Below are 22,795 nucleotides of genomic sequence, written 5' to 3'. Positions count from 1 at the left end.
AATGGAATTTCATTCTTGTGACCCAGACTGGAGTACAGTGGCATGATCTTGGCTCACTGCAACCTCCGCCTCCCAGGTTCAAGTGATTCTCCTGCCTCAGCCTTCTGAGTAGCTGGGATTACAGGAACGTGCCATGACACCTGAATAATTTTTGTATTATTAGTAGACATGGGGTTTTGCCATATTGGCCAGGCCTCAGGTGATCCACCTGCTTCAACCTCCCAAAGTGCTAGGATTATAGGCATGAGCCACCGTGCCCAGCCTCCTTTAGTTTTTTGAACATATTTATAATAACAACTAGTGTTATACTCTTTTTCTAGTAGATCAAACATATTAAGTGCCTTATAATTGTTTTTATTGAAAACTAGACATTTAATATAACACACCAACTCCGGAACTCATATCTCCTCTCCCCTCTTTCCAGGTACATTGTTGTTGCCGTTTGTTTAGTGATTTTCCAGGACTAAGTCTCTAAAGTCTGTATCCTTTGTGGTGTGTGTGATCACTGAAGGATCTGCTCAGTTAGCTTAGTGGCTGGCTAATGACTAAATAGAGATTTCCTTAAATTCCTTAAGATCCCAGCCTTTGCAGAGGAGCTGTGTGAGTTTTGGGGCATGTCTTTGATGGTATGCAGGCAATTTATGACCCTTCCTTAGCTTTCACATTCTGCTTGCACAGAGCCTCAACAGCAGCCAGAGGTGAGAGATTAGGACCTCCTCAGGTGTGCACAGCCCTTCTCATGCATGTGGCTTTCTAGGAATATGTTAGAGCTTTTCAAAATCCCCTATGGGATTTTCCTAAGTTTTTTGGGCAGCCCCTTGTAAGTTTCAATTAATATTGCTATTTCCAGCAACTATGATGTTAAACAGCTATCACTGATTGTTTTCAACAAACACCCTAAGAATAGGGCTATTCACACAGAGCAAGCTCTGAGTCAGGTCAAATGAAGACAAGCTTGGGAATGGAACTTATAGGGAGCTATTAGATATGTCAAATAGTGATGATTCTTTGAGGATGGAGCTTTGGAGGAACTCTGAACCCATTCTGTCCCCTCCAGTAACCATTAGGCAAATGGTTTTCACAGCTACTGTAGTTCAAGGCTCCTAACTTTCAAGGCTACTGTGAAGCTGGGAAAAGGGAGATGAAAAACAGAACAAATTAAAATGCCACGAAGCCCACTACTTCTATCAAAATTCACCCTGTTTTCTTAAATAAACACTTCTAGGATTATTGCAAGCCTTTAATTAATTTCCAGAGCTGTGGAAAAGTTGATTTTGACCATTTTTTCTAGTGTTCTTATTGCTGTTATGGAAGAATAGGTTTTTGGAGGCCCTCATCCCACCATTTCAGAATTGCTTCACTCCAACTCCCTATCTTACCAGTAAAGAAACTGAGGAACATGACTTGTCCAAGTTTATGAAGTTAGCAGAAAAATATGAAAGAATAAAACCCAGCCCAGCAAATGATCTTTCTGCATACGGCCCAGCCTCTGTCATTTCTATCCTCAGTTCCCGAGGCTGCAAAGAATTCCATGTCAGAGTTACTCAAGAGGAGAGAATTTACTTCAAGAAGCCTACAAAAGCAAGTAATTGTCCTATTCTGTCTCCACGTACGCTGTTAACAGTCAATAACAGCTGATGCATCAGCCCCAGGCCTTGGACTTGGGAGGCTTATTGTCAGGTAGAAGAGTAAAGACAGACAGATTTTTAGTGAAAGTTTACCAAGTTTAAAGTACCAGGAAGAAGTTGAGATTAAGTGTGAAGTTCAGAGGGGAAAAATGCCTTCCCAGCTGGCTCATGTGTAGAGAGAGCTATGGGTGAAGTCTCATGCACCAGCTCATTCAGCAACATTTCAGCCGTGCTAGATGCTCCAGCCCCAGCTGGAGCCACTCTGCAACTAAAACAAGTCAAGGACGGTGTCACTCCCTTCATCTCACTTCATGACTAACACAGGCTCTAAGCAGGGGCTCACCTCAACATTCCCTTCTTGAGAGAAGCCCCAGATTCAGAGGCTAATTAGAGGTGACCCACTACTCACCAGCTCCAAAGGCAAAGAAGAAGCCTTTGTCAGGGAACTCCTCCAAAAGGGCCTTCACCCGCTTCCCTATTCTCTCATTCCGCTTGTAGATCAGCTCCTGGCGTAAGTAGCTGTCAATCTCCTGAGCAGTGATGCGCTCCTGAGGTGGTAGTGTGGCATTAATAAAATTGGGAACCTCCATGAAAATAAAGAGAAATAAAATAAAATAAGGGGCAACAAAGTTATTAACAAAGTTACTTCACTGGAGCATCAAATCCCCCAACCTAGATGGTCAAGACGTTGACAAGAGAAGAATGACACTGTTCTTGGAGTTTCCTGTCTGCTACGTTTCCAACTATATCACATTCTCTGTAACCAAAGTGAACAAATATTAAGTGAAGTACACTGAATTAACTCTGATGCTATTTAAAACTGTACTTCTGTTTTACTTCAATGGTTCTGTCTGATGTTTATAAAAGGACACCATCGGGCCAGGTGCAGTGGCTCACTCCTGTAATCCCAGCATTTTGGGAGGCCGAGGTGGGCAGATCTCGAGGTCAGGAGATCAAGACCGTCCTGGCTAACACGGTGAAACCCCATCTCTACTAAAAACACAAACAATTAGCCAAGTATGGTGGCGCGCGCCTGTAGTCCCAGCTACTCTGGAGGCTGAGGCAGGAGAATCGCTTGAACCCAGGAGGCAGAGGTTGCAGCGAGCCAAGATCATGCCACTGCACTCCAGCCTGGGTGACAGAGTGAGACTCTATCTCAAAAAAAAAAACAAAGAAAAAAAAAGGACAGCATCTTTGCACCACACATCCATAATTTTAACTTGTGTGATTTACACATGCTTTTCTTATAAAAATAGTTTTATATAGTTACATATTTTAGATTTTATTACCAAAAACATGAAATTTCTATAATACTTAAATGTTTTATAAATCCTATACTTTACATTTTCATTATTTCTCCACTTCTATTTCTCTCCCTTGCTTTCCCCAGTGTTCTTTGGCATCCTGGCTAATTATTTCACTTGATTCTGGTATACATGTTAGCCAGTTTCCGTATTTTGGCTAATGACAGGATGCAAGTGCATCAAAATTGTGACAATCAGGTGGTTCCTGCAGCCCGGGCCTACAGGTAAGGCTGGCACTCTGTTTTCTCCCCACCCCCTCAGCTGTCTGGCTTCCCAAACCTCAGTCTCCCACTCCTCCCCAGGTGCATGCTCTCCCCTCCACCCAGGGACTTAACAGTGTTACCCACTACCTTTGTCAGTAGCTACCCTGCCTGCTGCTGCTGCTGCTTCCAGTAGTCTCTCAAAAGATCTTTCCAAAGTCCTCAGACTATTACATAATATTAACTTCCATCTTATGGATAACAGATCTCCTTCCACAACTGCCTTGAAATGATATTCTTTCATTTTCAAATCAACCAGCCTTCATCTTCTACTCTGTCATCTTTTTAAAAAAATTATGTCTTTTATGTAAGATCCTCCTGCCCATTTCCCGAAATCTCTTCTCTTCAGCAGAGCCCCTCTCTCCACAGAGGCAATGTCACACAGGGTGACCTCCCTCTGACATCCTGCTCTACCTTCTAAATTCCAAACATCACCCAAAGCCTGCACCACTCCCTGCTGGCCCGCCTGGTCCTCACTCACAGTGGTAGCACATTCCCTGACACCCCACACCTCCTGTAGGAGCCCTGTGGGCAGGGCAGGTGTGGGAGAGCCACAGGAGAGAAATACAAGAGACATTTGTATCATCTGCTCCATCAGCCTCACCATTTGCCCATGTAACTACCAAATCCTCTGCCCATATTAACTTTCTTCTGCTGCTTGCTTCAAATGTCAATTTCCCAATTGATCTTGACTTTTCTCCCCCTTTCCCTACCCCCAGCAAGAGTGCAGGTAAGAATTATCACCACCAACAACTCTGTTTTTCCTTCTTTAATGTGCTTCTCGTTCTCTCTTTCCTCCTGCTTCATTTTGTCTTGATTTGACTTCCTCTTCCTCTAGATTTTTGGGGATGCTTATTACGTCTTTCGATGCTTCTGTCATTAATGAAATGTCACCTTCCTGGGCCAATGCTGCACTCAGCCTGTACTGTCCTTCTTCCCAGTGCTGCTATTCCTTCTTCAGCTCTCATGTGCATGCATGTCTCCTCATGGCTGGGTCCCCAGATCTAACATACACCTGGACAGCATCACCCACACCCACTAGTTCCTGTCTCCCCTCGCCAGTGTCCTCATGCATGCAGACACTGGTCCTGATTGGGGGAAACAACACACTCCCCTACCTCAGAAGTTTAGCTAGTGTTTGCCATTTGCATGCAGTCTTAGAGAGCAGGGGAAGGCACCATGGCTTGTCCTGTGGGAAGCCTGTTGATAAAAGCACAACAGAGATCCATCCCACTTCCCTCCTGGAAGGAGACTATAATCTTCTGAGGCCTGACCAGCTGCTTCCTTCCCCTCGATGGCCCATAGGTAAGGCCTGAGTTGGGCAAACACTCATTCCACCAGCTCAGCCACACTCATCCTGCAACACCACAGGATACAATGATCCATGTCTGCAAATGCTAGCAGCCTTCCCAGCTCCAACACCCCAACCCTGTAGGCATTCCATGAATACACAGTTATATCATGCTCACACATTCCTGGAGGCCACTGAAACTGCAGCCAAAGCTCTGCACCATCATTTTGCAAAAGTGTGACCTCTGTCAGCCAGGAGGCCATCAGACTCAGAACCCTTCCCTTCCTCAAGGCTGGTTCATGTGGCCCGCTGCTAAATCCTTTGAAGCTTCATCCTTTGGCTGAGATCCTAGAATTAACCCTCATCAATACCCCTCTCTGTTCTTACAAGGTTTGTAAAGCTTTCATTAGCTGCGGTGTCTCATTTAATGACATCTAAATCTGCCCATTTTATTTTTAGAGCCCTCATGACCTCAATCCTTTGTACACAGGATGTAAAGGTGTTGCCAGGTAATGTTTTTATTCTTAGAGTTAAATGCATGCTGAGCTTGGCTGAAGGAAAGGGCACTCACCTGGGAGCTGTCGTGGCTGAGGATGACGGAGCTGAGGTCCCCGCAGTTATAGTGTTTGATGAGATCCTCTGTCGTGTAGGGGATCTGAAGACTGCCCGCTCGCAGGCTCTCCTGCTGCAGGAGGGTCTGGTTCAAAGCAAAGATGACCTGAAAGAAAGGCCTTCTTTAAGGTCACTAACAAGGCAACTGTTTGCTGCCATCTTATTTCTTTTGTCCATAGCTTGCACTACCCTCATGTCTGTGCTCATTATGTAAGGATGTGGATACTGCTACTAAAAAAAGGGAACACAAATCCCCTAACAATGTCCAAAGAAAAGGACGGGCCTTCCCAAATCAGCCCCAATCAGACACACTTGGGGAACTGCCTTATGAAGGACACAACAACCTGGAACTCTTCCACGGGCATGACCAAGAGGTGAGGGAACCCAAGAGCTGGCTTCTGAGGAATGACTGAAGAAGCCAGGAGGTAGGGCAGGGAGAAGGCTGGGGACTCACAGACACACCTACCAGCGGATTCCAATTACATAAAGGACTGGGCAGGAACTTTGGGAAACCCAGCATACTCTGTTCCCATGTGTTGTAAGAGGGACCTGGTGGGAGGTGATGGAATCATGGGGGTGGGTCTTTCCCATGCGTTTCTCATGATAGTGAATAAGTCTCATGAGATCTGATGGTTTTACATCAGAGATTGTGCCACTGCACTCCAGCCTGTGTGACAGCAAGACTCCATCTCAAAAAATAAATAAAATAAAATGACTACTGGAAAGCTTAGTGCACTGTAATGATTTAAAATGCATTATACACATCTTTTTCAACCATCAGTGTGGCACTGCTAGCTAATGGATTCATTAGATCCATTAGATATTAACGGAAGTTAATGTGAAAATAGGATAAATGAAGGCTAAAGAAAATTAAACACCAGCCTGTCCAACACGGTGAAACCCTGTCTCTACTAAAAATACAAAAATTAGCTGGGCGCAGTGGCATGCACCTGTGGTCCCAGCTACTCGGGAGGCTGAGGCTAAAGAATCGCTTAAACCAGGGAGGCAGAGGTTGCAGTGAGCTGAGATTGCACCACTGAACTTCAGGCTGGATGACAGCAAGACTCTGTCTCAGAAAAAAGAAAAAAAACAGGTTTTAATTTTACAGAACTTCTCAGTTTTTGATATACTAATGTGTGATGTGGGTCTCCTTGATGAAGAACGGAGTATGCTGGGTTTTCCAAACATATCTGAGGCACACATCACCAGAGAAAGCTTCACTGGAATATCTTCAGGGAAATCCAGATTCAAGATCCTGATGCCAGGAACTGTATCTCCCCAGCTCTGACCAAGCTCTCTAGTGCCCAGGGGAATTTATTTTACAAAGCAGGGAATTCTCCTGGGCACTGGAGAGCTGGGTCAGAGGTGGGGAGGTTGGGTTCCTGATATCAGGTGGGAAGCGGGTCTGGCCACCCCCTACAAGGCTCCAGACACTTATGATCCTGTGGCATTTTCTCTCTCACTTTCCCCAGGTACAGATGCAGCTCTACAGCCTCTGACAGCTCCCCTTTCTTGTGCTTCCCCAGTAATCAGCATACGGGATGCTGCCTTTGCTGGAATATCCCCTCACTCTTTGCTGCAATACTGACAGGCTTGGTCCATCTGTGTTGCAGCAAAGACTGACTATGCATTAGAGGTTTCAAGTCAGCAAATGACCCTACCCAGCCCCAATCCCCTTTCTCCTTTCACATATTCTCTCCTCTTCCTGAGTGGCAAGGAGGCAAGAAGCCTTGCTGGTCTGCCTCCCATGGGCCAGGGCGGCACAGGCCCACTGCACGCATGCCCCTTGTCTCAGTCCATTTGTGCTGCTACAATAAAATGAGACTGGGTAATTTAGAAGGAACAGAAATGTATTTCTCACTATTCTGGAGGCTGGGAAGTCCAAGACCAAGGCACTGGCCTTTGGTCTGGTAAGGACCCTCTCGCTGCATCCTCACACGGAAGAAGACAGAAGGGTAAGCTAACTGAACAGCTACATGACGCCTCTTTTATAAGGGCCTTAATCCCATAAAGAGGAGCCCTCACAGCCTAATCACCTCCTAAAGACCTCACATCTTAACAGCATCACACCGGCAACATCTGAATTTTGGAGGGGACACATTCAAACCACAGCATCCCTCTTTCCACATGGTTACCTTCCTCAGTTACTCTAATATTTTCTGTGCCTGTGACACAACCTTAACCAAAGAAAGAGGCAGATATCTCTTTGTAAAACCTCTCCATCCTCTCTTCTCTCAATACCTCCCCCTTTTCTCTGGCAGAGGCACCTCCAGCCTCTCCTGGAGGGCATCTCCCCAAGGTTCTGCACAACAGCATCTTCTATCTTGGAACCCTCTAGACCATACCATATTCCCACCTTCCCCACCTCTCTATTGGTGACAAGCCAGAGCAGGTAACAAGACTGGTTGGTTATGTGTTGATATGGTTTGGCTGTGTCCTCACCCAAATCTCATCTTGAATTGTAGCTCCTGCAATTCCCACACGTCATGAGAGGAACCCGGTGGGAAGTAATTGAATCATGGATGTGGGTCTTTCCTACACTGTTCTCATGATGGTGAGTAAGTTTCATGAGATCTGATGGTTTTATAAAGGGGAGTTCCCCTGCACACGCTGTCTTGCCTTCCACCATGTAAGACATGCCTTTGCTCCTCCTCCACCTTCCGCCATGATTGTGAGGCCTCCCCGGCCATGTGGAACTGTGAGTGCATTAAACTCCTTTCCTTTACAAATTACCCAGTCTCGGGTATATCTTCATTAGCAGTGTGAGAACAGACTAGTCTATGCAGGATCACAGCCCTGCCAGAGAAGTAGATACACCCTGTCTGCAAACTGATCTAAATGAGACAACTCAGCCTTCCACAGGTGTAAGCACCTGCATTCTAAAGCCATACAATTAGGGCCTGCCCACAACAATTGGGAATTGCTATCTGACTTCAGATTAGCTGGAGGAACAAACCTTCAACAGTTTGGGAGGGGAGAGAGAGGAGCATTATGAAACACCTGTCAGGTATGCTCAGCCCCAGGCCAAAGTCCCACATATTCTGTCTCCATCTAACTTATCTAAGCCAAATTATCACAGTCTGATTGGCTTACAAATACCTGCTGATGAGCTTTGCTATTCTCTTAAAAGCATTCAGCACAAGCCCAGGTTACCAGGTGCTTAAATATCTTCCTCCGAGAGTGTCCATTAATTTTGAAAAGTCTTTCTTAAGGTTTTGTTGGTACTTGGAAAAGATTGAGTCACCCATTGTAACAGACATGTCATTCTGCAAACTGGGGCAGACTTGTGTATGAGCCACATCACAGATTAAATAAGAACTTTAGGCCGGGCACAGTGGTTGACACCTCTAATCCCAGCACTTTGGGAAGCCAATGAGGGTGAATCCCTTGAGGGTAGGAGTTCAAGACCAGCCTGGCCAACATGGTGAAACACTTTCTGTACTAAAAATACAAAAATTAGTCAGGCATGGTGGTGGGCATCTGTAATCCCAGATACGTGGGAGGCTGAGGCAGGAGAATCGCTTGAACCCGGGAGGCGGAGGTTTCAGCGAACTGAGATTGTGCTACTGCACTCCAGCCTGGGCAATAGAGCAAGACTCCATCTCAAAAAATAAATAAAATAAAATAAAATAAAATAAAATAAAATAAAATGACTACTGGAGAGTTTAGTGCATTATAATGATTTAAGATATCAGATACTTCCCTGCTGAGAATTACCCACAATCCCTGGTAGAAGATGGACATTAGGACAGTGACCTGGCTAATGCTGCTCATCAGTGACAGGTTTCTGGTCCCCTGGTCCTCAAGGACCAGAAGGCCTGGGAACAGCAAAGTTGGAGGAGATGAGGGGGTGAGAAGAAGGGTAGTAAAATGCCAACCGTGATCCTGAGTTACTCTAGGATTCTGGAAACTGAGTGGTTGACAGACTGAACATCAAGAATGGAAGGGCATAAGGGATGATGAAAGGTATCATGAGAGTTCATTCTGTGTCAACTAATCAAGGACAGAATCAAGGCGAGTCACAGTGCTAAATGATCCTAAAGTTCGTTCATTCATCCCTTCTTCTATTCATTAATTCAGTCAATGAGTAGTTATTATATGCCTACTCTTCCAAGCACTGAAGGTGCACTCATGAACAAGGCAAGATCCTTGCCTTTAATGGGGCTTTTTTTTTTTACCTGAAAAAGCGGGCATTTTTCAAGAAAAATCTTGAAATGAAGAGTGGAAAGGAGGTCTGATGTATCATAGAAGCTTCTGGGAAAAGGACAAAAGGCAGAGGCCCAAAATTAAACTCTGATTTCAGGCATGCCAGGACAGCCCATGCACAAGCAAATCAAAAACCCTTGATCATCCCAGGATCATTGCTTTCTATTTTGCGTGGAGGGGAGGGAGGTCACCCCGTGTCACCTAGCACTGTGATGAGGAGGCCATACCATAAACACTCTTCTTTTAAGGAAGTTTGAACAGTGAACTGTGCATCAGAGTTGGTGCTAAATCTTTCTTTTGTTGCTAAAAGCCACAGAAATGTACTTTTTAAATCTCTAGCACGATTTCCTGTAATCACCACATGCCTTTCCTTTTAGAGCTGCTGCCAATGATCCGAGTAACAACCCAGGGGAAGCATGACTTTCTTTTGTGCTTATTTATACCCCAACTACTTCTGAAAGGCCTTAAACCTCTCACAGATTAAAACCTAGCACAAGATAAGCCGTTGACCTAAGAGATCAAGAGGTATAGTTCCTGGAGAGACTAGCTAAGCGATGAGGTAGAAGGGGCTGGATTTCCTTGGCTGCTGTGCTCACCAGCAGACGTCAAGCACCAAACACAGTGATCACTATATGTCCAAAGAGACACAGTCAATGGAAGTCAGAGGAAGGCTCCATGATAAGCCTCAAGGACAGCTTGGCCCAGGGTCATAGATGAGGCAGCCCACTTCAAACCCCTCCTTCTCTGGCTTAGCTGTGATGTGGGGAAGTCTCTGGAGCACTGTTTATGTTTAAACTGGAGAAAGCCCTCACTGAAACAGACTCTTTGGAGAAAGACCCAAGATAGATTCCTGAAGAAAAAGTCTCTGAGTGAGATCAAAGGGCCCTTACAGGTTTTCCTTGGAGCCAGAATACTCCCCTGATGACTCGAGGTGCCTGATCACACATCACCACCACAAACCAGGGAGGCAGGTCATTGCCATCCAGCTCTCCCACTCCAGGTGGCAGTCCTTTATCACCTGCGCTGCCCAGACCTGGAAGTCCATGCTTCGGGCTGCCCTGGAGTGAAGCTGGGCAGGGGCAGGGACCTGCTGAAGGTGACTTTCTTGGGGTGAGTCTTTGGTCAGGCCATGGGTAGCCATCTGTGAAGCTAGAGGAGATAACTCCCTCTCCAGTGAGGAGCCAAATCCGGGGCAGGATGGTACTCCAAGGGAAATCTCCGTGGGCACCACAGAAGCAATTCACAACCCTAAACTCCTTCCCATTCAAACCACTGAGGCTCAGATACAGCATCCTCAGAAACTACTGTGGCATCTCTGAAGGCCCGCTCTCTGATAGGACTAATGACTGTCAGTCTTCCTTACATAATTTACTCTCCTTGCTGTGCTTGGAGAAGTCTGAGCCAGTCTGACAAATGTGGGGTTTCAGGATATGGCTTGTGGATAACAGAATTGCTCAGAAACTCCACCAGTTAAGTTGACCCCAGGGCCTCTTCCAGGAGGGCCATCCTGTCTGGGGCATTGTCACTGATCAAGTCACCTCACGTGAATCGGCTGAACACACCTGGGGCACAAGGACTGTTGTTCTGGGAGATCCAAAAAGGCCAGGTGCAATGAGCAGTATGCCCAGCCAGGAGCTGGGGACAGTGACCGGGAGGGAGACAGGCAAAGGAGCAGGCACAAGGGTCCTGGATGGGTCCTGGAAGGCTCACTGCCTCCCACTGTGCCTCCCTTTCTGCATTCAAATCCTTCCTTTACAGTTTCTGCTAACGTTTTACACTTGTTGTGTTAGGCTCCTAGGGCTGCCGTAACAAAATACCACAAATTGAGTAGCTTAAACCACAGAATTGTACTGCCCTGCCATTCTGGATGCTAGAAGTGTGAAACCAAGGTGTTGGCGAGGTCATGCTCCCTCTGAAGAAGTTGGGAAGGATCTATTCCAGGCCTCTCTCCTAGCTTCTGGTGGTTCCTTGGCTTGTGGCTACATAATTCCAATCCACGCATCACATTCTTCCTGTGTATCTATCTCTGTGTCCAAATTTCATTTTTTTATAAGGTCATTTTTGAGTAGAGCCCACCCTAATGACCTCATCCTAACTTCCTCACCTGCAAAAACCCTGTTTCCAAATATAGTCACAATCTGAGATACTTGGGGTTGGGACTACAATGTAAGAATTTGGGGACAAAGACATAATTCAACCCATAACACATGTCAATCTCAGCGCTAGTTTTTTCTAATAGTATGCATATGGTAAAAATGTTAAACAGTGTAAAGAAATAGATCCCCTTCCAATTCCTGTTCCCCAATCAGTCTTCCTTAAAGCAACCACTGCTGCCAACACATTGTATCTCTTTCCATGGATGCTCTCCACATAAAAATGATAGATAGATAGATAGATAATCTCCTCCACTTTTGTATTTCTCCTCTGGCCAATAAAAGTCAATCAAAGGCTTTAGTCAGTAAAAGCCTTTCCATGAACAAATATATATATATATATACACACATATATGTGTGTGTGTGTATGTGTGTGTGTGTGTGTGTGTATATATATATATGTGTGTAGAAAGAGAGAGAGAGAGAGAGAGAGATGGAGTCTTGCTCTGTTGCCTAGGCTGGAGCACAATGGCACGGTCTCAGCTCCCTGCAACCTCGACCTCCTGGATTCAAGTGATTCTCATGCCTCAGCCACCAGAATAGCTGGGATTACATGCACCTGCCACCACTCCTGGCTAATTTTTGTAATTCTGTACAGAAGGGGTTTCACCATATTGGCCAGGCTGGTCTTGAACTCCTGGCCTCAAGTGATCCACCCTCCTCAGCCTCCCAAAGTGCTGGGATTACAGGTGTGGGATTACAGGTGTAAGCCACTGCGCCTGGTCCTGAAAGTATATATTATAATGTAAGACAAAACAAGCAGAAAATAAAAAGCCAAAGTCTGGTGAGTATGTATTCTTCACTGTTTTTGAAGGAAATGCAGCCTGAGATATCCTATCTATAAGATAACATCAATGACTGAGGCAAATCACAGAAATGGAGAAGGAAAATTTCTGACTGCAAAAAGGGACAAAATCAAGATTCCCTGCAGTCTTTTGAGTGAAAACACAGTTCAGGTGCAGAAGACCCTTGGTGCAGACCCCCAAATGTATCCCCCACTGTCGCAACCCAAAGCTGTCCTGAGACCTCTGCTCTGGGCTTAGGCTGCCTCTGGCTGACTGCAAGGAGAAACTCAAGCAGAATTCTACAGCTCAATAGTTCAGACAATCCTGTAAGGCTTCAGGGTTCATTTCTCTCAGATCTCAGACCAACCTCCTCTTCTAGACACTCAGATGTTCTGATTTTCCCTGAGACCTTCTAAGGCAGTATTTCCCAAACCATAGATTGCAAGTCATTCTCCATCACTTCACTGTTGATACAAACCTTGGCATTCTCTACCCACCCATAGGCTTGCTTATTTCCCTTCATCTTAGGCACCAGCCCACATTGTGCATCCAGTTTTTCATGAGTAATTGCTGAGTAATTGCTGTATATAAACCAAGCCAAGCTTGTACACCAGCTCTTTTGTACACCAGCTTGTACACCAGATGGGCATCTTCTGAATCACGGCTATGCCCTCATGAATCTCCACCCCCAGGTGACTGCGATACTCAGGCCAGGCTGGGAACCACAGACAGGACTTGTCAGAGTCAGAGCCTCAAGAACCTAAAGAAATGAACACCTGACATGTCCAACTCTTGCAAATATAAAATGTCTTAGAGAGGTGCCGGTCTTGCTGCACTGCAATCAATTGCTGGCTCAAGTCACCAACAGGTACCTGAATGCCAATTCCCTGCACCACAGCTTTTAGAGCCTGACTCATACTCTCACCAGGAGGGATGTGGGCTGTTAGGGTGTTGGCAGAATGGGCCAGCATGCTTCTGCCAGTTATACTGTTTTCTACGGTTTTTCCATGGAAACATAAGCCTTTCTGTGGACTAGCCTAGAAATCACTCTTTAAAACATTATTTCAAAAGAAATTTACATTTTAAGTTTCCAAATCCAGTTTGTGGAATGTTCCAAGGAGAATTCCTCTCTAACGTCTCCCATATGGCTACCATCTTGCCAAGCTACTCACAGTGATGTACCTCCAGTGGGTTCTCTTGAACAAAAAATTGCCAGGTAGCAAATGCCTTCACATAGGTCCTTGTCACTCACTGTCAATCTTTTAACAGTACCTGGGGAAAAAGTAAGATCCTCTGGGGGAAAAAGGAACAAAAGGAAGCATGGTGGAATATCAGAACTCTGAGCATCCAGGAGAGGGACAGCAAAGTACTCAAGATCAAATCTGTTAGCAGGACAGAGTTACAATTATAATAATAATCACAATAATAATGATGGCATTCCTCACCCCCTCCTCCACCCCCACAGACTCAGCCAGTCCTCTGGGAGGTTAAGCTACACTTGGGGAAGAAGATAGTAGTGGCCCTACCCTGACAGAGTAGCTCTTGGGTTGGAAAGGGGGCAAGAACCAATGGGTGTGTAACAGCAACCAGTCACAGAGAGCAGTAGAGGATAAATGCAAACAGTAGGAGCTTGGGGTCAAGGTGGAGGCCCCAGAGAGAAATGAGCTATCCCAGTCACTCCCTTGCCCCAGAACTATAGTTTGCCCCTCCCCCCATCAAAAACCAGGTGGCACCATGAACGGTGAATCTATGTTACTGTATTACCTGGCTCCTGATGGCCAAGCAGCAGGCATGCTCAACCCCCCATGGAGGGGGCCTTTGGCGACAATGACCCAAGGGAGGAGAGTGTTTGAGAGTAACATTATCCTATTTAGCAAAACAGAAGTGATTGATGTGCAGAACCGTATCCAAGTGGTTAACAGTGGCCATGGCTTCCACCAGCCCCTTCCTCCACTACCTAACATCATGCTGCTGGCCTGACCAGCCACAGGCCGTGAATAGCCTGCTGGATGTGGACAGGCCATTAAAGGAAGAAGCCAGAGACCTCCAAGACCTTCACACTAACTACGCTACTTCCCTGGAAGTCTATAAAGATTTCTGTCCTAGACTATAAGAAACAGTAGCTATGTTTCAAGCTTGCTACTCGCCATTCTTGCTACCTGCAACGGTATCCACTTCAGATACACAGAAAGGCCTTATTTATTGAGAAAAACTCTTTTATTATTTGAGGACACCAGCAGAGGGTCCTAGCGGAATCCAGACCACTAACTAGGGATACAATGGATGCCTGTGTCTATGGCAGAGGACAAACACAGCCCAGTCTCAGTCTCTGCAAACACTCGAGGAGATGGGCTCCGGGTGATACACAGGTGTTCTCTGAGGCTCACCTGAAACAGACATTGCATGTGGAAGGGGCCTAGAAACAAATGAGCCACCGGTGGGTGATGTCACCTTGGAGAGGGTCCCAGTGCTTTTTCAGAGTGTACCAGAAGGCTGAATCTAAGGCCTTAGCTGTCAGCTGTTCTAATCTCATACCCAGTGTTTAATCCCCTCTATAGCATCCTGACTGTCCAAGCTCTTCTTTTTAAACAACCATCCATCTCAAGTCACTCACCTGTAAAATGTAAGACATTTTAACTATTAGAAAGTCCTTTCTTTTTGAGTTCTCTGTCCATGACTGCCATGTACTCATTTACATATATCAGTACACTGTGTTTTCACACATGCAAATTTTAATTTGCTAGCAGTAGCTGTCAAAATGGGAAATGTGCATGTCCTACTTCTAGGAATCTCTCCCCCATAGAAACACCAGCACAAGTGTGTAATATACACACGTACAAGGAGGTTCCCTGGGGAACTGTAATGGTGCTCCCCTGGCACTGGGGCTGTTCAGTCAAGATTGAAATGACCATAAATGGGATTCTTACAACAATAGGAAGATGGGATTAGATGATCTCAAGTGTAATTACACTTGTAAGTCCTTAATTTGCTCCATCTCAAGAAGCAACGGGAGTAGAGCCCTCTGGTCTCCATCCTGCCCTCTCGGCCTTGCTTGATTCTCCTCCCCTTAGCACAGGCCATGGAGCTCCATGGAGAAGGGGGTCAAGATTAGGTTGGCATCAGGAGACTCCACGTGGTCCCTAAGATGTCTGAGTCATCTCCTCTGGTTATGCTGGGGGGAGGGACACCAACGTAACCACCGCACACAAACTCTATTCATGGAAGGGTCAGTATAGCTGCGCCAGCACACACTCTTCTATAGTCATAAACCTATGAAGCCTGGCAAAGGACAACAACAGGGGTGGCGGCACAGGTAGACACAGGCGCTGCAGCAGGCTCTCTTAGTGTGGCAGCAACCAAGTCTGCCGTCCCAGGACAGACCAACACAGCAAGGACAAGAGTAGCCACCAGAGGTCCAAGAATAAGCACAGCCAGCATGACCATGCAGTGGGGGAGGGTTGTCAGAACGACCATGGAGTTAGGGAGGATTGCCAGCATGACCAAGGGGTGGGGGAGGGTTGCCAGAATGACCGTCCAGTAGGGGAGGGTTGCCAGAATGACCACAGGGTTGAGGGAGGGTGGCCAAAATGACCATGGGCTGGGGGGAGGGGTTGCCAGAATGACCACGGGGTGAGGGGGGATTGCCAGAATGATTACAGGGTGGTAAAGGGTTGCCAGAATGACTATGGCATTGGGGGAGGGATGCCAGCATGACCATGGGATGGGGGAGGGTTGCCAGAATAACTATGGGGTGGGAAGAGAGGTGGCCAGAATGACCATGGGGTTGGGGGAGAAGGGTTGCCAGAATGACCATGGGGTGGTAGGAGTTGCTAGATTGGCTATCAGAAGCAGGGCCAATATGTCCTCCCAGGCTGTTGGCAGGGTGGAGGAGGGTGTTGCATCTTGTCCTTGGAAGAGCCACCAGGCTCTCCCCAGAGGGCAGCAGGAATGTGACAACTGCAAAGATGACTAATAAGCCCAATGTAGAAGCAGCCAAAGGCCCAGTGATGAGACCTTCATCTCCACTGTGCAGAATGAAAGCTCCCTGAGTGAATGAAATGGAAGCCAGAGCCTCCTGGGCCAACGGCAAGCCCAGAAGGAAATAAGGAAAAAGAAGGATAGATCTCCCAGTAGGAGAAGTTTACATTAGCACAGGAGGGTAAAGTTCACTGTAGGATAGGGAAGACAGATCAATCTGAAAATCATCTCCTTAACCAGCTGTGGAACCACTAGAAAGGGCAAAAGAGGGTGTTGTGGGGATTAAATGTCATCTCTCCACACAAAAGTTAAGTTCATCCTAACCCCCAGAACCTATGAATATGACCTTATTTGGAAACAAGGTCTTGCAGATATAATTCAGATCATTAGAGTGGATTCTGATCCAATGTGACTGTGTCCTTGTAAAAAAGAAAAATTTAGACACAGAAAGACAGTCACCCACAGGGAGAAGACCATGCAGAGACACCCAGGGAGAATGCCATGTGACACCAGAGGCAGTGTGTTAGTCCATTCACATGCTGTTAGTAAAAACATACTCAAGACTGGGTGATTTATAAAGGAGGAAGGTTTAATTGACTCACAGTTTTGCAGGGCTGGGGAGGCCTCAGGAAATTTACAACCATGGCAGAAGAAGCAAACATGTCCTTCATCACATGGTGGCAGGAAGGAGAAATGGTGAGCAAGAGGGGGAAAAGCCCCTTATAAAACTATCATATCTTATGAGAACTCACTCAGTATTGGGAGAACAGCATGGAGGTAACCGCCCCCATGATTCAATTACCTCCCACCTGGTCCCTCCCACAACACATGGGGATTATAGAAACTACAGTCCAATACAAGATTTGGGTGGGGACACAGCAAAACCATATTAGGCAGGGACTGGAGTAAGGCTCCCACAAGCCAAGAAACACCAAGGATTGGTGTCAACCACCAGAAGCCAGAAGGGGGAATTTTCCTCTAGGTCCTTCAGAGAGAGCACTTCCTGGCCAACATGTCAGTATAAGATTTCCAGCCTCCAGAACTGGAGAAAAAAAATTCTACTGTTTTAAGCCATCCAGTTTGTGGTACTTTATTGCTGCAGCCCTAGGAACCCAATACAGGGGTACCAGAACCAGCTTTTTGCCTCACCACAGCCCCACCAGGAAGGAGCTAGGGCACCACACAAATAGGGGAGGAGCCCAGTTCTGGTCCTGCAGGTCTGAGACCCAGTTGGGTGTGCTCTCTTGAAGAATGTGAAGAAGCCAGTCCTACCACAAAAGCAGTGATCCCACCTCTCGGTCTAACGTGTCTAAGACTGCTGAGGAGGTAGTAAATGTTTATGGCAAAATAATTTGAAACAGCAAAATGCTGGAAAATGCCCAAACATCTGTCTACAAGAGAACTGGTAAACTGTGGTATTTGCATCCATGAGATACCCTACAACAGTGAAAATAAATAGTGCCCATACCCTAGCATGGATGAATATCATGCAATGTTGAGGAAACTGGCAAAACACAGGAGAATATATATAAATATGGTTCCACTTACAGAACAATTCAAAAACAAGACCAGACAACATGCTGTTGGGGGTACACGTTTGGTAAAAAATGCAAAGAAAATAGTGATTTAAGGTAAGAAATGGGAGTTTATATGGAGCAGTTATGGAGACAGCGGTATCAGGATGAACAGAGATTTACAATGGTTTAAACCATAAGGAAACATACTGTCACACAGCAGCAAGCCCGAAAGCAGAGGTGCATCATAAGATCAGGACTCCCTGGGCTATGTAACTTCTTCATTCTTGAACTGCCCTTATGACTGGAAAATGCAAGCCTAGCCAGGGCAAAAGAAAACCCCTCTTCAACCACTTTCCATCTAACTGAGCCAATTTAAGACAGAAGCTCACATCCAGACCAATAAGAGTAACCAGAAAAATGATGTATGCTAATTGGCTTAAACCAGGATTCTGAACCAATGGCAGGCAAGATTGGTTTTGAAACCAATTGATTTCTAACCAATCATTCCAAGATGCAAATCTGAAGCAAAGGCAAAAAGGTGGCACATTACTGGATGTGGAAACAGAATTCCACCCCAAACCTGTCCCAGGTTCTCCTGAAAGTTTGCAAAAGAATGCCTAGGAATACAGAAATGGGACTAGGCCAGCCAAACTGAAGATGTAAAAACATGTCAGCAGGGACAGGATATAAAGGCATACAGTTGGACCTTTGTATCCAAGGGTTCTGCATCCACAGATTCAGCCAACAATGAACCAAAGATATTTGGAAAAGGCAGGACCAGTGGCTCACACCTGTAATCTGAGCACTTTGGGAGGCCAAGATGGGTGGATCACCTGAGGTCAGGAGTTCAAGACCAGCCAAAATGGTGAAACCCCATGTCTACTAAAAATACAAAAATTAGTCAGGTGTGATGGCCCACATCTGTAATCCCAGCTACTCGGGAAGCTGACGAAGGAGAATCACTTGAACTTGGGAGGCGGAGGTTGCAGCGAGCTGAGAACTGCACTCCAATCTGGGCAACAGAGCAAGATTCTGTCTCAAAAAATACGTATGTATTTATTTATTTATCTATTTACTTATTTTCATACATTATATATAAATATACATTACTCATATTTGAAAAAATAAAAATAATACAACTTTTAAAAACAAAAATACAGTACAACAGCTATTTACATCACATTTTCATTGTGTTATTATTGTAAGTAACGTAGAGACGACAAAGTATTTGGGAGGCTGTGTGTAGGTTGTATGCAAATACAACTTGCCATTTTCTAGCAGGAACTTGAGCATGCTTGAATTTTGGTATCTGAGTGGGTCCTGGAACCAATCCCTTATGGGTACTGAGGGACAACTATATAGACTAGATACAAGTAAGCCCAACTACTTAGGGTGGTCAGAGCAAAAGCAACAGCAAACTTACTGAAACATTATGTACTGGACACTTTACAAAGGTTCTCTGTTTATTCTTCACTACAAATTGACAATGTTTGTTTCATCATACCCCTTTCACAAATAAAACAGACTCAGAAAGCTTCAATATCTCACTCAAGGTCACAATACTAGGAAATGGGGGAGCCAGGATTCAAATCCAGATCCACAGTCTCCAAAGTTCATGTTCTTTCCACTGAGAGGCTGCACAGCAGAACAGGGCAACGGGCAGCAAGCCTGGCCTTCATGCTTCCTGGGCCTCTGAAGCCAACTTCTCCTTGGGCAAGACCTGCCTGACTGCCCAGACCCATGTACCTCTAAGAGGAGAGGTGACAGGGTCTCCTGAATGCCCTGTCCTGATTAAGACAGCCCCACAGGGTAAGATGCACCGACAGCCTCAAACTCACCCTTCCTGTCCCGTTAATTAATGCCCCTTGCCCAGAGATCATATTATCAGGTCAACTTCCACCTCTGGGGAAAAGCTCCACAAAACCATCCTCTGATTATAGAACTTTCTCTCCTACTTGGTGTACCAAAGGTGTCAAATCACTGTGCCCTTCCTCTCCCAACCCCTACCCAAACCACAGCCTCTGAAGGGACAGCACTATATAGGACATGATTCCACATGCCTTTCCCTAACCAAGCCATCCATGCCAGTTACACCTGAGTGGACACCTGACTCGATGATATGGCACCGGCTGAATCATCAGCTTAACATTCAGAGAGTACATCTACGCCACAGAATGGGCTCAAAAATTGTCCACAAGCAGAAAATGCTTATCTCTATATCGATTGTCTCATTTCAAATCTCTTTTAATTTGCATTTGTTTAGATTTCAAGAAGGGCAAGAGATAAGAGACCACAAGAAAGGAACTGTCGAAAACATTACAACTAAGATAAAACATCCTTGTGTGGCGCTTCCTGTGGTGCAAAACCTAAAGGGACTTAATTTTCCTTTTGGAAAACACAGTAAGATACACAGATTGCTATTTTCACATTAGTGCTTGCCTTACATGATACTCTCTTTTTTAAAAAATGATTATCAGTCTAACCATAATCATGGCTTATCATCAGCTGAATGCCCTTCTCCCTCCCTCCAATGGCACACTCACCCCACCTGCACTGCCTTCTGAAAGTTGTGCTCACGGGAGAATACTTCACAGTCTTATTACCAGACAGTTTACTTCAAGGTTCAAATTCCACCCTTCCTTTCCCCCACCCCCCATGTCCCCCTTTCCACTCTCCCCTCGCCTCCCCTCAGCCCTTCTCTCTCCCTTTCTTTCTGGGCTGTGGAAAGAATCGATTAAGCTCCTGTCCACATTTGCAGCAGGCCTCTTTCTCTTTCCTGAGACTTCTTCAGCTGTGGGGAGACCCAGGTCCCAGTTGGGGCATTGTTGTGTTAGCCCAGGGGCTGAGGGGGTGAGTGAGGGGGTTCGAGTCCGGCAGATGCCTTTTTTGTCAAAGACAAAGGCCCCCCAGCAAGCCTCTCCTCTTTCCAGCACTTTCATCCCCTTCAGATCAAAGGCCTGCTCTGCATATGAAAGGCACCGCCCATTACTCGGCTCAGAGTGGCCTGCACCACCCCACCATCCTCCCCGTGCTGGAACAAAGGGCTTTGCATCTGTTCAAGCGCAGGCCTCACCTTCTGGAGCGTGGGGTTGTTGTGTCTTCCTTTTTTCTTAGTTCACTTTTGAAAGCCATTCGGTCCCTTGAAGTACAGTTTGGAAGCAGTAGGGGAAGGGTCTTCCTTGCCCTCAGACCATTCACCCAGATAATTTTTTAAGACACCTTGAGGGTGTCTGGTCCTTGCCTCCCCACCTCACCTAGCTCTCCAGGCAGTGGGGATGTCCTTCTCAAGCTCCTTTTCTACCTTCACAGCCACCCTTTCAAATACCTCCTCCCTTACCTGAAAAGGAACTATTCCCTTGGAAGAGTCTAGAGTGGCCCCTCAAAGCAAGATGGTGGTGAAAGTCCTGCTCCTCTGTGTCACGTTAATGGAGGCTGCCAGATGGGAGCTAAAGCTTCCACACACTTCTTTGGATGTCTAGGTCTGCTTTTTGGCAGAGGTAGGGGGAAGTGCTTCTCAAAACTTGGACCTGAGTTCTCAGCAAAAGGACTCAAGCATAAGGAGGAGACAAACTGATCTTCAGTGACGTTTTAACCTGAAGAAGTGCCATGTTGTCAACGATGACGGTTCCTGAATACCCGGAGAGCACACAGAGCCTGGAAGGATGCACACGGCTAACTGGGCCTTCCCTCTCTTTTCCTCGCACTGCCTCCTGGACACCCAGCAAGCCTTCTGTTCGCTTTAGTCACATCTCCTGACCATTTCTTCTCCTTTTCAATCAGTTCGGCTCCTGCCCTGACTTCCGAGGGCTGAATGAGCACATCCATCTTCTCCTGTTATGCACTAAACTGTGTCCCCCGCAAAAGTCATGTTGAAGCTCTAACCCCCAGTGCTACCACATTTGGAGAAAGGGCCTTTAAGAAGGTAATTAAAGTTGAATGAAGTCATAAGGGCGGGTCCCTGACCCAACAGGACTGTGACCTTATAAAAAGAGGAAGAGACACCAGAGCTATCTCTCCCAATGCCCACACAGAGAAAAGACCGTGTGAGGTCACAGCAAGAAGACACCATCTGGAAGCCGAGGAGAGAGGATTTGCCTTGATCTTGAACTTGGAGCCTCCGGAACTGTGAGACATACGTTTCTGTTGTTGAAGCCACCCAGGCTGTGGTATCCTGTTACAGCAGCCCAAGCAGGCAGATAGACTTCCTTCCCCCAAATCCCATGCAATGCTGGGGTAACAATGAGGATGAATACTAATTTCTCTATCTACAAGTCCTAGTAAATGTACAGCCTCTACCAAGCACTTCCGGGCTGTCTCAGGAGATCTCCATTCTTCTAACTTTTACTGCTTGGTAGGTAAGTTTCCTTTGCATTTTATAAAGTTGTGACAAGACAACCCAGCTTCGAGACTATGTCAACAAACTAGGAAGAATGACATGAAGAACGAAATCAAAAGCACAGTAAAGTTAAGTTAATTCCTTAACCGCGTACGAACTTGTGACTGGGACCAGTTAAGCATGAGACCAGGCAGTTCATCTAAATGGTTATAAACTGTGTCACTTCTACAGAGTCTCTGGCATTTTTCTTAATTTTCTCCAGTATCCATGATCAGCATCCATGTCAGGTTTTCCCTTGTAGAATGAACTACATGGGAAACTACTTGATAGGACACTATCAAGTCCACACACAAATCAACTCAGTAAAAGTCAAATATCTCACTCCCCAGCTGTCTCGGTTCCCAGACTCCCGATGTCTCCCTCCTGACGGCCCAGGGTCCTGAGGTTAACACAGCCAAGGCTCCCAGCAAAGAGACAACCTCCAACACCACTGTAGATGAGCGTCTCAGCCTACCCAGCCACCCTCAATGGCCAAATGCCTTGCCCTGCAGCACTGCTGTGTGCTATCCCTCCCTCCACTTTATTTTTTATTTTGTTAGAGACAGAGTCTTGCTCCGTCACCCAGGCCAGAATGCAATGGTACAATCAAAGCTCATTGTAGCCTCAAACTCATGAGCTCAAGTGATCTTCCTGCCTGAGCCTCCCGAGTAGCTAGGTCTACAGGC

General features: G+C 46.1%; 1 protein-coding gene across 1 annotated transcript in view; it reads right to left on the bottom strand.

Annotated features, from left to right (window-relative positions):
* The window catches only part of LOC110568864 (metalloprotease TIKI1), a 64,017-nt gene that overhangs the window by 17,326 nt on the left and 23,896 nt on the right, over positions 1 to 22,795 (bottom strand). The window contains exons 3-4 of the mRNA XM_064377971.1: positions 5,055 to 5,201; positions 2,038 to 2,212 (exon numbers count right to left, since the gene is read on the bottom strand). Coding sequence (XP_064234041.1) covers positions 2,038 to 2,212; positions 5,055 to 5,201 — 322 coding nt within the window. The remainder of the gene's footprint in view (positions 1 to 2,037; positions 2,213 to 5,054; positions 5,202 to 22,795) is intronic.

The sequence above is a fragment of the Aotus nancymaae genome, unplaced genomic scaffold (genome assembly GCF_030222135.1).
Source record: "Aotus nancymaae isolate 86718 unplaced genomic scaffold, 86718_ANA_hifiasm-v0.15.2.pri h1tg000017l, whole genome shotgun sequence".
NCBI classification, from domain to species: domain Eukaryota; kingdom Metazoa; phylum Chordata; class Mammalia; order Primates; family Aotidae; genus Aotus; species Aotus nancymaae.
This window is presented reverse-complemented; position numbering and strand designations above follow the sequence as displayed.